The sequence below is a fragment of the Heptranchias perlo genome, chromosome 33 (assembly GCF_035084215.1).
Source record: "Heptranchias perlo isolate sHepPer1 chromosome 33, sHepPer1.hap1, whole genome shotgun sequence".
Taxonomy (NCBI): Eukaryota; Metazoa; Chordata; class Chondrichthyes; order Hexanchiformes; family Hexanchidae; genus Heptranchias; species Heptranchias perlo.
The window spans coordinates 28241228-28254776 of NC_090357.1; the positions used below are offsets into that span (position 1 = coordinate 28241228).

The following is a 13549-nucleotide window of genomic DNA, read 5'->3' on the forward strand; positions in this document are numbered from 1 at the left end:
TCACATGTAGACTAGACCAGGTAGGAGGGGCAGGCTCATTAGTGAACCAGTTGGGTTTTTACAACAATTAAAAAAAAAAGCAGCTTTTATGGTCAGTTTCTGGTGTTAGCCTATAAAGTACCAGATTTATTGATTTCACAGCTCGCCATGGTTGGATTTGAACTCATAACTATAGGTTGCTAGTTCAGTACCAAAGTTATTAGTCAGCTCAATGCGATTAGAAAAAGGCGAATAAATATGACAGCTCAACTGTTTCTTGAGTGAATGTTTAATACCCAGTAGGATGCAGGATGTCCTAGCTGGAAATGGACATCCTGAGACTACTAAAGGCCCAGGCTCGAGGGCCTACCCGCACTCGGAGCGGAGCTGCAGGCGGGAGCGGACCTAGGAGAGAGCGCGGGACTCGGAGACTACTAAAGGCCCAGGCTCGAGTGCCTACCCGCACTCGGAGCGGAGCTACAGACGGGAGCGGACCTAGGAGAGAGCGCGGGACTCGGAGACTACTAAAGGCCCAGGCTCGAGGGCCTACCCGCACCTGGAGCAGAGCTGCAGGCGGGAGCGGACCTAGGAGAGAGCGTGGGACTCGGAGACGACTAAAGGCCCAGGCTCGAGGGCCTACCCGCACTCGGAGCAGAGCTACAGGCGGGAGCGGACCTAGGAGAGAGCGCGGGACTCGGAGACTACTAAAGGCCCAGGCTCGAGGGCCTACCCGCACTCGGAGCAGAGCTGCAGGCGGGAGCGGACCTAGGAGAGAGCGCGGGACTCGGAGACTACAGAGAGGCAATCGGTGAAAAAAACAAGGATTGATGTCACAGGTTAGCGGGTAGGTGATTGGCGAGTTGATAAAGGGAGCAGCGGAGGCCTGAGGTGAGTAATTAAACTCACCTACGTGAGTCTTTTTCTCCAGCGGGGAAGGAGCTTCGCGGGCTTTTTCAAAGGCAGGCGGCGGGGCCAATTCATTGGTACCCGTATATAGGTGGAGCGGTTGCTAAACCCGAGACACTACACTAGTAGTGACTCCCACCCTCCCACCTCCTCTAACCTTTTGGGGGGTAGAGGGAATTTAAAGGGTAGGTTCGTTTTTATATTTTGTTTTCAGGGACTTTGCTCCTGGACCTAAGATAAATAAGAAGCAAAAAGTAATCCAAAGTTGGACGTCACCAAGGAAGAGGTAAGTGATTGGTTGGTGAGTATTTTCCTGCTGAATTTGTCTAAGGTTAGAGTTTGTGGATTCTAGGGTCTCTGTTGTGTAGTGGGGGACTGCTGTTCAGCAAGGGCCCTTGAGTATACCTTTTAATTGAAGTGAAATTGGTGGGATTCATTTAATTTGAATTAATTAGTTAAAGGGTAAGTCATGTCAGGACAGCCCAGCCTCGTGTTATGCTCTTCCTGCTCTATGTGGGAAATCAGGGACCCTTCCGGTGTCCCTGACGACCATGTGTGTGGGAAATGTATTCAGCTGCAGCTACTGACAAACCGCATTGCGGCACTGGAGCTGCGGATGGATTCATTATGGAGCATTCGCGATGCTGAAAACGTCGTGGACAGCACGTTTAGTGAGATGGTCACACCGCAGGTAAAGGTTGTACAGGCAGGAAGTAAGTGGGTGACCTCCAGGCACAGTAAGAGCAGCAGGCAGGCAGTGCAGGGGTCCTCTGTGGCCGTCCCCCTCTCAAACAAATATACCGCTTTAGATATTGTTGAGGGGGATGACTTATCAGGGGAAGGCAGCAGCAGCCAACTTCCTGGCACCAGGGGTAGCTCTGCTGCACAGGCTGGGAGGAAAAAGAGTGGAAGAGCTATAGTGGTAGGGGATTCTATCGTAAGGGGAACAGACAGGCGTTTCTGTGGCCCTAAACGTGACTCCAGGATGGTTTGTTGCCTCCCTGGTGCCAGGGTCATGGATGTCACTGAGCGGCTTCAGGGCATTCTCAAGGGGAAGGGTGAGCAGGCAGAGGTCGTGGTCCACATTGGGACCAACGACATAGGTAGGAAGGGAGATGAGGTCCTGCATCAAGAATTTAGGGAGCTAGGTAGCAGATTAAAGAGCAGGACCTCAAAGGTTGTAATCTCTGGATTACTCCCAGTGCCACGGGCTAGTGAGTATCGAAATAGGAGGATAGAACAGATGAATGCGTGGCTAAAGAGTTGGTGCAGGAGGGAGGGTTTCAGTTTCCTGGATCACTGGGCCTGCTTCTGGGGAAGGTGGGACTTGTACAAGTCGGACGGGTTGCATCTGAACCAGAGCGGGACAAATATCCTTGCGGGGAGGTTTGCTAGCACTGTTGGGGGGGGTTTAAACTAACTTGGCAGGGGGATGGGATACAGAGTGGAGCTACAATAGGGGGTGATGTGCAGCCAAATATTGAGAAAAAAACAAGTCAGCTTGGAAGACAGGGCAAATATGTAAGAGCAAGGCTGGATGGCATCTATTTTAATGCAAGGAGTCTTGCAAATAAGGTGGATGAACTGAAGATGTTGATAAACACATGGGAGTATGATATTGTTGCTGTCACAGAGACATGGTTGAGGGAGGGGCAAGACTGGCAGCTCAATATTCCAGGGTACAGAATCTTCAGGCGAGACAGAGAGGGAGGTATAAGAGGAGGGGGGGTCGCAATATTAATTGAAGAATCAATTACTGCCATAAGGAGGGATGATATATTAGCAGGTTCCTCAAATGAGGCCATATGGGTGGAGCTTAAAAACAAAAAGGGGGCAAGCACTTTGATGGGAGTGTACTATAGACCCCCAAACAGTCAGGGGGAGATAGAGGAACAGATATGTAGGCAAATCTCAGAAAATTGTGCAAATAATAGGGTAATAATAGTGGGGGATTTCAACTTCCCCAATATTAACTGGGATACTCAGAGTGTAAAAGGCTTAGAGGGTACAAAATTCTTAACGTGCATCCAGGAGAGCTTTTTGAGCCAGCATGTAGAAAGTCCTACAAGAGAGGGGGCGGTACTGGACCTAATTCTAGGGAATGTGGCCGGCCAAGTGGAAGAAGTGCTAGTAGGTGAGCACTTTGGTGACAGTGACCATAATTCAGTGAGATTTAAGGTGGTCATGGAAAAGGACAGGGAGGGGCCGGAAATAAAGGTTCTAAATTGGGGGAAGGCCGATTTTAATAGGATAAGGCAGGATCTGGCCAAAATGGACTGGGATCAGCTGCTTGTCGGAAAATCCGCATCGGAGCAATGGGAGTCTTTCAGAAGGGAGATTGAGACCATACAATGGCAACATGTTCCCGTAAAGGTCAAGGGTGGTTCCAAGAACTCCAGGGAACCTTGGATGTCAGGGGATATACGAGAATGGATTAGGAAAAAAAGGAGGGCTTTTGGCAGATACAAAAGGCTAAGGACGGAGGAAGCCCTAGAGGAGTACAAAAAGTGCAGGTGGATACTTAAAAAGGAAATTAGGAGATCAAGGAGGGGCCATGAAAAAACACTGGCGAGCAAAATAAAGGAAAATCCTAAGATGTTTTATAAGTATATTAAGGGTAAGAGGATAACTAGGGAAAAATTAGGGCCCATTAGGGACAAAAATGGCAATCTGTGTGTGGAGCCGGAAGATGTAGGAGGGGTTCTAAATGAATTTTTTGCATCTGTTTTCACTATGGAGAAGGACGACGTCGACATAGAAATACGACAGGGGGACTGTGATATACTCGAACATATTAACATCGAGCGGGAGGAGGTATTGGCGGTTTTAGCAGGCCTAAAAATGGATAAATCCCCAGGCCCGGACTAAATGTATCCCAGGCTACTGTGTGAGGCAAAGGAGGAGATTGCGGGGGCTCGAACACATATATTCAGAACCTCTCTGGCCACAGGGGATGTGCCAGAGGACTGGAGAACCGCTAATGTAGTACCATTATTCAAGAAGGGGAGTAGGGAAAAACCGGGGAACTACAGGCCAGTGAGCCTAACATCAGTGGTAGGAAAATTATTGGAAAAAATTCTGAAGGACAAAATTAGTCTCCACTTGGAGAAGCAAGGATTAATCAGGGATAGTCAACATGGCTTTGTCAAGGGAAGATCATGTCTGACTAATTTGATTGAATTTTTTGAGGGGGTGACTAGGCGCGTGGATGAGGGTAACGCAGTGGATGTGGTATACATGGATTTCAGTAAGGCCTTCGATAAAGTCCCCCACAGGAGACTGGTCAAGAAGGTACGAGCCCATGGAATCCAGGGTGCCTTGGCACTTTGGATACAAAACTGGCTTAGTGGCAGAAGGCAGAGGGTGATGGTCGAAGGTTGTTCTTGTGACTGGAAGCCCGTGGCCAGTGAGGTACCACAGGGATCTGTGCTGGGGCCCTTGCTGTTTGTGGTCTACATTAACGACTTGGATATGAATGTAAAAGGTATGATCAGTAAGTTCGCTGATGATACAAAAATTGGTAGGGTGGTAAATAGCGAGGAGGATAGCCTCAGTCTGCAGGACGATATGGATGGGTTGGTCAGATGGGCGGAACAGTGGCAAACGGAATTTAACCCGGAAAAGTGCGAGGTGATGCACTTTGGAGGGACTAACAAGGCAAGGGAATACACAATGAATGGGAAGACCCTAGGCAAGACAGAGGGTCAGAGGGATCTTGGTGTGCAAGTTCACAGATCCCTGAAGGCGGCGGAACAGGTAGATAAGGTGGTAAAGAAGGCATATGGGATACTTGCCTTTATTAGCCGAGGCATAGAATATAAGAGCAAGGAGGTTATGATGGAGCTGGATAAAACACTGGTTAGGCCACAGCTGGAGTACTGTGTGCAGTTCTGGTCGCCGCACTACAGGAAGGATGTGATCGCTTTGGAGAGGGTGCAGAGGAGATTCACCAGGATGTTACCAGGGCTGGAGCGCTTCAGCTATGAAGAGAGACTGGGAAGATTGGGTTTGTTTTCCTTGGAGCAGAGGAGGCTGAGGGGGGACATGATTGAGGTGTACAAAATTATGAGGGGCACAGATAGGATGGATACTAAGGAGCTTTTTCCCTTCGTTGAGGGTTCTATAACAAGGGGGCATAGATTCAAGGTAAAAGGTGGGAGGTTTAGAGGGGATTTGAGAAAGAACTTTTTCACCCAGAGGGTGGTTGGAGTCTGGAACTCACTGCCTGAGAGGGTTGTGGAGGCAGGAACCCTCACAACATTCAAGAAGCATTTGGATGAGCACTTGAAACGCCATAGCATACAAGGCTACGGACCAAATGCTGGAATATGGGATTAGATTAGACTGGGCTTGATGGCCGGCGCGGACACGATGGGCCGAAGGGCCTCTATCCGTACTGTATAACTCATAACTCTATCCAGTGCCATCATGTCTATTAGACCCACCTCACTCTAGCACTGGATGGCATCAAAATGAGAGCAGAAGTTTTTGCAAGTTCCCAGTTGAACCACATTGTTCTTAGGCCTGTGCTGCCAGTTCTAATCTGCTATAGCAGGCACAAGATGAAGATTCTATTTTGTCCCCAGAACTAACTGTGTGGGTGAGCAGATGATCTGTCCTGCCAGTGCTGCTCACTATGCAGGGACTGTAGAGGGTCTTAGGAATACTTTTTCACGAGGCTCCCCTCCTCCACAAGCTCGCCTGTTGATGGCAGAGATCAGACACTGAGTAGACAGCGCCCCGTTTGTCAGTAACTCAATGTCCCGTTTCTCTGTTGCTCAGTCTCCTATCTTTTTATTACTCAGTGTCTCACCTCTCTGTTACTCAGTGTCATATCTCTCTGTTACACAGTGTTTCACCTCTCTGTTACACAGTGTCTCACTTCTCTGTTACTCAGTGTCTCATCTCTCTGATGCTCAATGTCTTGCCTCTTTGTTACTCATTGTCTCACCTCTTTGTTGCTCAGTGTCGCACCTCTCTGTTACTCAATGTCTCACCTCTCTGTTGCTCAGTGCCTCACCTCATTGTTACTCAGTGTCTCACCTCTCTGTTACTCAATGTCTCATCTCTCTGATGCTCAATGTCTTGCCTCTTTGTTACTCAGTGTCTCACCTCTCTATTACTCAGTGTCTCACCTTTGTTACTCAGTGTCTCACCTTTGTTACTCAGTGTCTCACCTTTGTTGCTCAGTGTCGCAACTCTCTGTTACTCAGTATCTCACCTCTCTGTTGCTCAGTGCCTCAGCTCTTTGTTACTCAATGTCTCACCTCTCTGTTACTCAGTGTCTCACCTCTTGTTACTCAGTGTCGCTCCTCTCTGTTACTCAGTGTCTCACCTCCCTGATGCTCAGTGTCTCACCTCCCTGATGCTCAGTGTCTCACCTCTCCATTACTCAGTATCCTGCCATTCTGTCACTTAGTGTGCTGTTTCTCTGATTCTCAGTATCCCACCTCTCTGTCACTCAGTGTGTGATGCCTCTCTGATACTCAGTGTCCTGGCTCTCTAATACTCAGTGTATTGCTTCTCTGATACTCAGTATCTCACCTCTCTGATATTCAGTGTCCTGCCTCTCTGTCACTTAACGTATCAGCTCTCTGTCATTCAGTATTCTGCCTGTGCAAATCTGTGCCCCATTTCTCTGTAATGTGGCGTAGTGCTGCTCCACTGTGCCATTATGCAGTTGGTGCATTTACCTGTTGCCTCACTGGGTAAATGGACCACTTAGTATAGCCCTGAGCCATAGACACCAGTTTCAATCGTTGATCTGTGCTGACTTAGCTGACCTCAAACAGGGGAAAGAGAGGGTACTGGAATTAACCTCAGGAACTCTGGGCTTGGGAGGGGGACAAAAACAGCCAGGATCCCACTCTGATCACTTGTTGACATTCATTCACACATGAAAAATGACCAGTTGACTGAGGTACCAGAGGACTGCCCACTCCCATGGAACCAGACCCAAACATTAGTCAATGCCTTCCACAGAGAAAGGATGCACAGGGAGGGGCATGGTGTCATCCAGATGCTGAATATCAGACAAACAAATAGTACTAGTTGGGCTTGTGGTTTCCATGGGCCAGCTGGAATACATGGCATTCACAGACAGTGGAACATTGCTCATTGCTGCTGGTTGTAGACTGACCTCAGCCCTGTCACTGTCATGTTGGTCCAGTGGTAAGGTGCCCACTGACACAGAAATCAGTGTGTGGGGATTAACACATGAGGAGGGAGATCTACGATCCTACAACCCTAAACTCTGAACATCAGACCCACAGTGACAAATAAAGGGCTGCCAACTCTGGTTGGACATATTCCTGGAGGTTTCATCACATGACCTCCCACCTCTAACCACCCCACCCAGTCAAACAGCCATTTTCTCCCCATCTCCAATATCTTTATGATTAATAAACAAAAGTGTTCAAAGAAAATTTTTTAAAACTCACAATTTTTTTAATGCCCCTATGATTTTCGCAGCAGTGTCCAGGAAATTAATCCTGGAGACTGCAGGACAATCCTGGAGGGTTGGCAACCTTATTGTAATAGCACAAGAGCAATAACAAATCACGCAAACAAATTACCTGCTGCATGTCTAGTGTTTACTGCTGAATATATTTAAATGTTTATGATCTGAATCTTAACGATTTCTCAGAAACATTGGCTAAAGAGTTGGGTGGAATCTCCTGTGGGACCACATTCCAGCGCTTATCTGTCTTGGGAGGGAAGCTATATTTAAAGCTGTTTACTGTTTCCAGTGTTGAGTAAATTGGAATTCACATCCCTGGTGATTCTTGCCGTTTTTGCGAGATAAACAGGAGCAAAGCATGCCATGTTCTGATGAAATGCATCAGGGAAACAGGCAACTGAAAATTCAACCAACTAAGCTTTGTTGTTGGTTCGAGCCCTTAGTTTGAAACTGCAGAGAGCTAGGAGAGCTGCAGCAGTTTGCGGTCTTTCTGTACTTTTCAGGAGAGATACTGAATTGTTCTGGCACTTTCCACATCTGGGCATTTACAGGCAAAAGGTCAATGCTGCTGACTGGCTTCAAATCCTTGTTGTTGTAGATCTGAGTAGAACTGCCTATTTTTCTAACCATCCAATGTTCTCCCCGATCACTCATGCTCATCCCTGGATCCTGGCACACTCTGGTACCTTGCACAAGTGACCATTTTTCATGAGTGAGGCCAGAGAGTGAGTGTTGTTGGGCTATTCCACCATGGAGCATGTCACACTCCAATTTCTATGTCCACTTTCCAGCAGAAATCATTGATTAGCCTGGATAATTTATTGCTTCTTTAGCTCAGGGGAACTTCAGATCAATTGTAACATTTCCAATTACCTCATCGCCCGCAGATCTGCAAACTCAGCATAGACCAGGAAATGAACTGGGAGCTTCCTGCTCTGTGGGGCTCAGTACCACACCATGAGGTGGTTGCATTTCCCCATTGAACCAGCAGGGAGAGCTCCATCTGCTTATTACTGTGCTTAGTGATGGGCCTGGTAATCACCACATAATAAATAAACTAATTATAAGGAAGCAATGACTGCCTGTGCTATCACCTGTGTTAACATACACCTACACTACTGCTGCCCGAACCTTCAGTTTCTCACTCGATGTCAATACTCCTTTGTTTCTATTTCCAACCTTGTGTAGGTTTAATTTTACATTATGGTAAAAGTCAATTGAAGGTTAAATGTGTAAACACAGAAGTATCACCAAGTTGATTGACTCACCCCACAGTGCTTGCCAAACTCATCATAATTAGAGATTTTTTATTTGCTGGTCAAGATGACGGATATCAGCACTGAGGAGTGGAACACTTTCTATTTCAAGTGGTCATTGTCAGCATCAACCCCAGACCAGGTTCAATGCAGAATAAAGCTCCTTCTACTCTGCCCCAACAATGTGCCTCAGCCTCAGCCTAGCACACCCTATCGCTATCAGTGTGATATTCATAGAATTACATAGAATTGACAGCACAGATACAAGTCATTCAGCCCAACAGGTCTATGCCAGTGTTTATCCTCCAGACGAACCTCCTCCCACCTTGCTTCATCTCACCCTATCAACATATCCTTCTATTCCTTTCTCCCTCATGTGGTAGCTAGTTCCATATTCTCACCATCCACTGAGTAAAGAAGTTTCTCCTGAGTTCCTTATTGGATTTATTAATGACTATCTTATATTTACAGCCCCTAATTTTGGACTCCCCACAAGTGGAAACATCTTCTCTATGTAAACCGTTCATAATTTTAAAAACCTCTAACAGGCCACCTCTCAGTCTTCTCTTTTCTAGAGAAACAAGCCCCAACCTGTTCAGTCTTTCCTGATAGTTGTACCATCTCAGTTTGTTATCATCCTTGTAAATATTTTTTACACTTTCTCCAGTGCTTCTATATCCTTTTTGTAATATAGAGATCAGAACTCTGCACAGTACTCTAATTAAAGTTTTCTTTAAGTTTAATATAATTTTTCTGCTTTTGAATTCTATTCCTCTTGAAATGAACCCCAGTGCTTTGTTTGCACTTTTTATGGTTTTGTTAACCTTTGTTGCTACTTTTAATGATTGGTAAATCTGTACCTTTAGATCCCTTTGTACCTCTACCCCATTTGGACTCTTACTTTCCAAGGAGATGGAGGCCTCCTTATTCGTCCTACCAAAATGCAGCACCTCACATTTATCTATATTGAAATTCATTTGTCATTTACACGCCCATTCTACAAGGTTGTTACGGTCTTCTTGCATTTTGTTGTAATCTTCCTCACGACTAACTATACCCCCCAATTTGGTGTCATCTGCAAATTTTGAAATTATACTTCCGATTCTCGAGTCCAAATCATTTATGTAACTGGTGAACAACAGTGGTCCCAGTTCTGATCCCTGTGGAACACCACTTCCCAACTTCTTCCAGTCTCAGTAACTAACTTTAACCCCTACTCTCTGTTTTCTCTCCGGTAGCCAGTTTGTTATCCATTCTGCTACTTATCCCCTGACTCCACCTTAGTCATGAGTCTACTATGCAATACTTTATCGAAGGTCTTTTGAAAGTCCATGTATTTTACAACTACTGCATTACCATTGTATACTCTTTCTTTTACTTCTTCAAAGAATTCAATAAGTTTGGTCAAGCATGACCTTCCCTTTCTATTTCATGCATCAGCCAGTTGTGCAGCTTCTCTAAACAATGTTGTCAATTCAGTGCCGGTTTTCAGCTGTGGAGCTAATTAACTGTTTTTAAGACTCTTCCATCTATTTCACATAGGGTTCCTGATAACCAAATGAAAGAGAGGAACTTTCATCCAATCCTTTCGGGATGGATTTGAAACGGCCTGGTATTTACTCAGAGTTGCTCCCAATCGACCACGGTAATTTTGCCAGAAGTGCAGCGGAAACCCTGCTTATGAGCATTAACGGGGTTTTTGCTGTTCTTCCGGTGAGACTACGATGGGGAGAGGGAGCAGCTTTGAGGAAATTCCTGGCCCATATTTCCAAGATAAAAATCAGCATGCTAATTCACTGCCCAACCCAGAACCCTGATTGTATTGTCTCCTTAGTCAAAGGGCCATAATTTTCTCCATCCGACTTATAAGATTATGTAAAAATTTAAGTTGGCTCCTAGATCGGAATTTCCTAAAAATCTCATCAGCATACGCTGGAAAGTGAGAGCCGGTGCAAAGCTGGCGGAAATCAGCTCGAAGAAACCACAGAACACTCGTCATCTTTAAGTCCCTCTTTACCTTATTGCTGTTATAAAATTTAAAGTTTGAAGCCATCATTTATGCACTTTAAGCATGTTTAAGAAAATGCAATTGTGGAAGCTTTTTCTCTTTTCAATGTAGCAGATTCCGATTCCATAATAAACCATTCAAAGATAGTGAAAATACAGTGCAGGTCTCAGTAAGCAGAAATAAAAAAAATCTTTCAAAACATCTCTATAAAACACCAGAAACAGTGACTTTGGGTCCTGTTGCCCCCCAAATTTTCGATGTAAATTTACACCTGTTTAAAATGGGTGTAAATGCAGTAAGACTCACGTTCTCTGATCTTTTGCATGGGGGCGGGGCTATGTTAACAAGCTAAGTGGTGTTTTGACGGACATAACTTGGGAGCGGCGCAAAAGATCGAGGAAATTGGCGTGCTGCGATGAAGTCAATGGGAATTAAAACCGAGAGAAATATAAAATGGGCTGCAGATTCCCTTACACCCGTTTTACACTGTCGCACAAAATCAAAATCTACCCCCAGGAGTGAATTACAGGCTGGAATCTAATCGAGGGATTCGGGGGTTTATACATAGAATAACAGATACCCAGGAGTGAGTTACTGACTGGAATCTAATTGAGGGGTTTGTTCATTTGTATATAGAATAACAGATACCCAGGAGTGAGTTACAAACTGGAAGCACATTAAAACTCAGTGAAGAGCAGAAAAATAGTGACCAAAAATCACAGTTCTACAATTTGCTTACCCACTGCCTGTGCTTTGATAATAGTTGAATTACATCCACATCTAGACTTCTTTAAATTTAGAAACCAACACCAAGGCCTATTGTACAGGACATGCCAAGGTTGAAAAAAGGAGGCAGCTTGAGTGGTAATTAGGTGACAGGCAGCTTGGATTTTAAAAGTCTCTAGATTGTGGGAGAAAGGAGAGACTGGATGGTAAGGGGTTATGTATTTAGGGAAAGGATGAGTTATTATATAAGATGATACATTGGGGTAGATTTTCAACTTGGCACCCAAGCATAAAACTTTAATTGTGGATTGGCTGCTTATTATCGAAACCATCCGAATTTAATTTCAAATTGAAATACAAATCAGGCAGTTTCTATAACGAAGATCGATCCGCGATGTCAGTTTTCACAAACACGGGTGGTAAGTTGAGAATCTATGCCAGTGAATCTTGATTTAAGCACAATAAGAATGCAAAGAGGAGGAAGATGTTGGAGGTGAGCCTGTGCATTAAATAGACTTTGCATCGAAGTTCCCTTTAACTGGAGATTTGTTTTGACCGAGCAACCGGTGGAGACTGATAAAGTATCAAATATTATCTTTAACATAATGAGGCTGCATTGACCTTAACAAAACCACAGTGTGTTTCAGTTACATTTCAAAATCACCTATAAAAAGAGTTGTTTAAAAGAAGCAAATTGAACCCACCTTCTTTGGCTGGGAGACGTGTTGACTGGTCAGTATGAGATGACGTGGAATAGCTTAGTGGACTACCTACAGAAGATATTGCAACCAGTTAATCAAAGACCTGCAACGAACATCCAGCAGTATGCAAGTTCATGACAGTAACACTCTGTAAAAATCCCCAAATTGGCAGGACCACACTGGGTGCATGATATCAGTATCCAAGTAAACCCTTCACAGCATTTGCAAATCACATACATCCCATTGCTGATATGCTGTAACACTGAATGATGAAATGTGGGATGTGAGACAACAACGCAGGCAATTGCTGGCAGAAATCGAAAAAAGTTTCAGTGCTTCAACAGATGACAAAAATGTAGTAACAAAGCAGCTTAACTGGTTTCTTTTAAAGCTTCAAAAATACTCATTAAAATTATTTTACCAGCTTAAAACACATTATAAGTGTTAGAAGTCAGATGTGTCTTGGCTAGCAATGGGATATGATAAATACCACCCAGGAGGTTGACTATAACCCACTTATGGCTTTGTGCTTTATCTAGGCTGCTCTATTTTATAATTTTAAAAAATTAGGATACAAGATGGAAATAAACAAGCTGCATTTATAGAGCATCCTACACATGCTTAGAACGTCCCAAAGTCCTTCACATCCAATGAATTTTATGTGGCAGCCAATTTGCACACAGCAAAGTTTCACAAACAGAAAATCAGATAAACAAATGGATATTGGGGGTGAAATTCGTCTCCACCAATAGTGTAAAATGAGCTCATAGCGAATTGATAGCCCGATTTACACCACACCCAGTTGAAGTCAACGGTATATAACCGGTTGCCAAATCGCTATGAGTCCATTTCGCACTACTGGCATAGACCAGTTTCACTCGTAATCTGTGTTGCTGGTGTTGGTTGAAGGTGGAATGTCGATCAGGCCACTGGGATAACACAGCATATCTCACAGGTATGAGACTAAGGGGACTGGGTACAATTACTTTATTCTACACTCCACCCTATACAGTCACTAGGGGAATGACAGACACACATAACTACTCAAAATATTTTGCTATATGTGCCCCACCCCAATAAAAAAAGTTAATTAATTACATACAGCAAAAAAAATGCTCCCTTTCAGAAAAATAACTTCTCCTAAAAGGGAGTTCCGGAAAGATGAGAGTGACTGCTGTTATCACCACCTACTAAAACAAACACCATCCCTTCTACCACAAGACACAGCTGGTCTGCTCGATCCCACCTATCGCCCAAAAGTGGCCACCACAAATGGTCAATAGCAACACTTGCTCCCCTACCCACTCTGCATTTCTATTGAACGGGAATGCTGTTTTGACCACGGTCATTTCCACTGAGTAGATGACCCTAATCCATCAACCCCAACTTCAGGCTGAAAACTATCTGAAACTTCCATCCAAACCCTATAATTGCCCCTAATGTCTCCACAATTCTTTGCACATGATTATGCCTCCGTGCTGCACTTTTCATGGTTACTTCAGCAGCTGCAGGA

General features: G+C 44.8%; 1 protein-coding gene across 4 annotated transcripts in view; it reads right to left on the reverse strand.

The window, feature by feature from the left end:
- Positions 1 to 13549, reverse strand: part of fli1 (Fli-1 proto-oncogene, ETS transcription factor) — a 111000-nt gene that overhangs the window by 77361 nt on the left and 20090 nt on the right. For all 4 annotated transcript variants that reach the window (XM_067971102.1, XM_067971100.1, XM_067971099.1 and 1 more), the window contains one exon: positions 12040 to 12105. In XM_067971102.1, coding sequence (XP_067827203.1) covers positions 12040 to 12105 — 66 coding nt within the window. The remainder of the gene's footprint in view (positions 1 to 12039; positions 12106 to 13549) is intronic.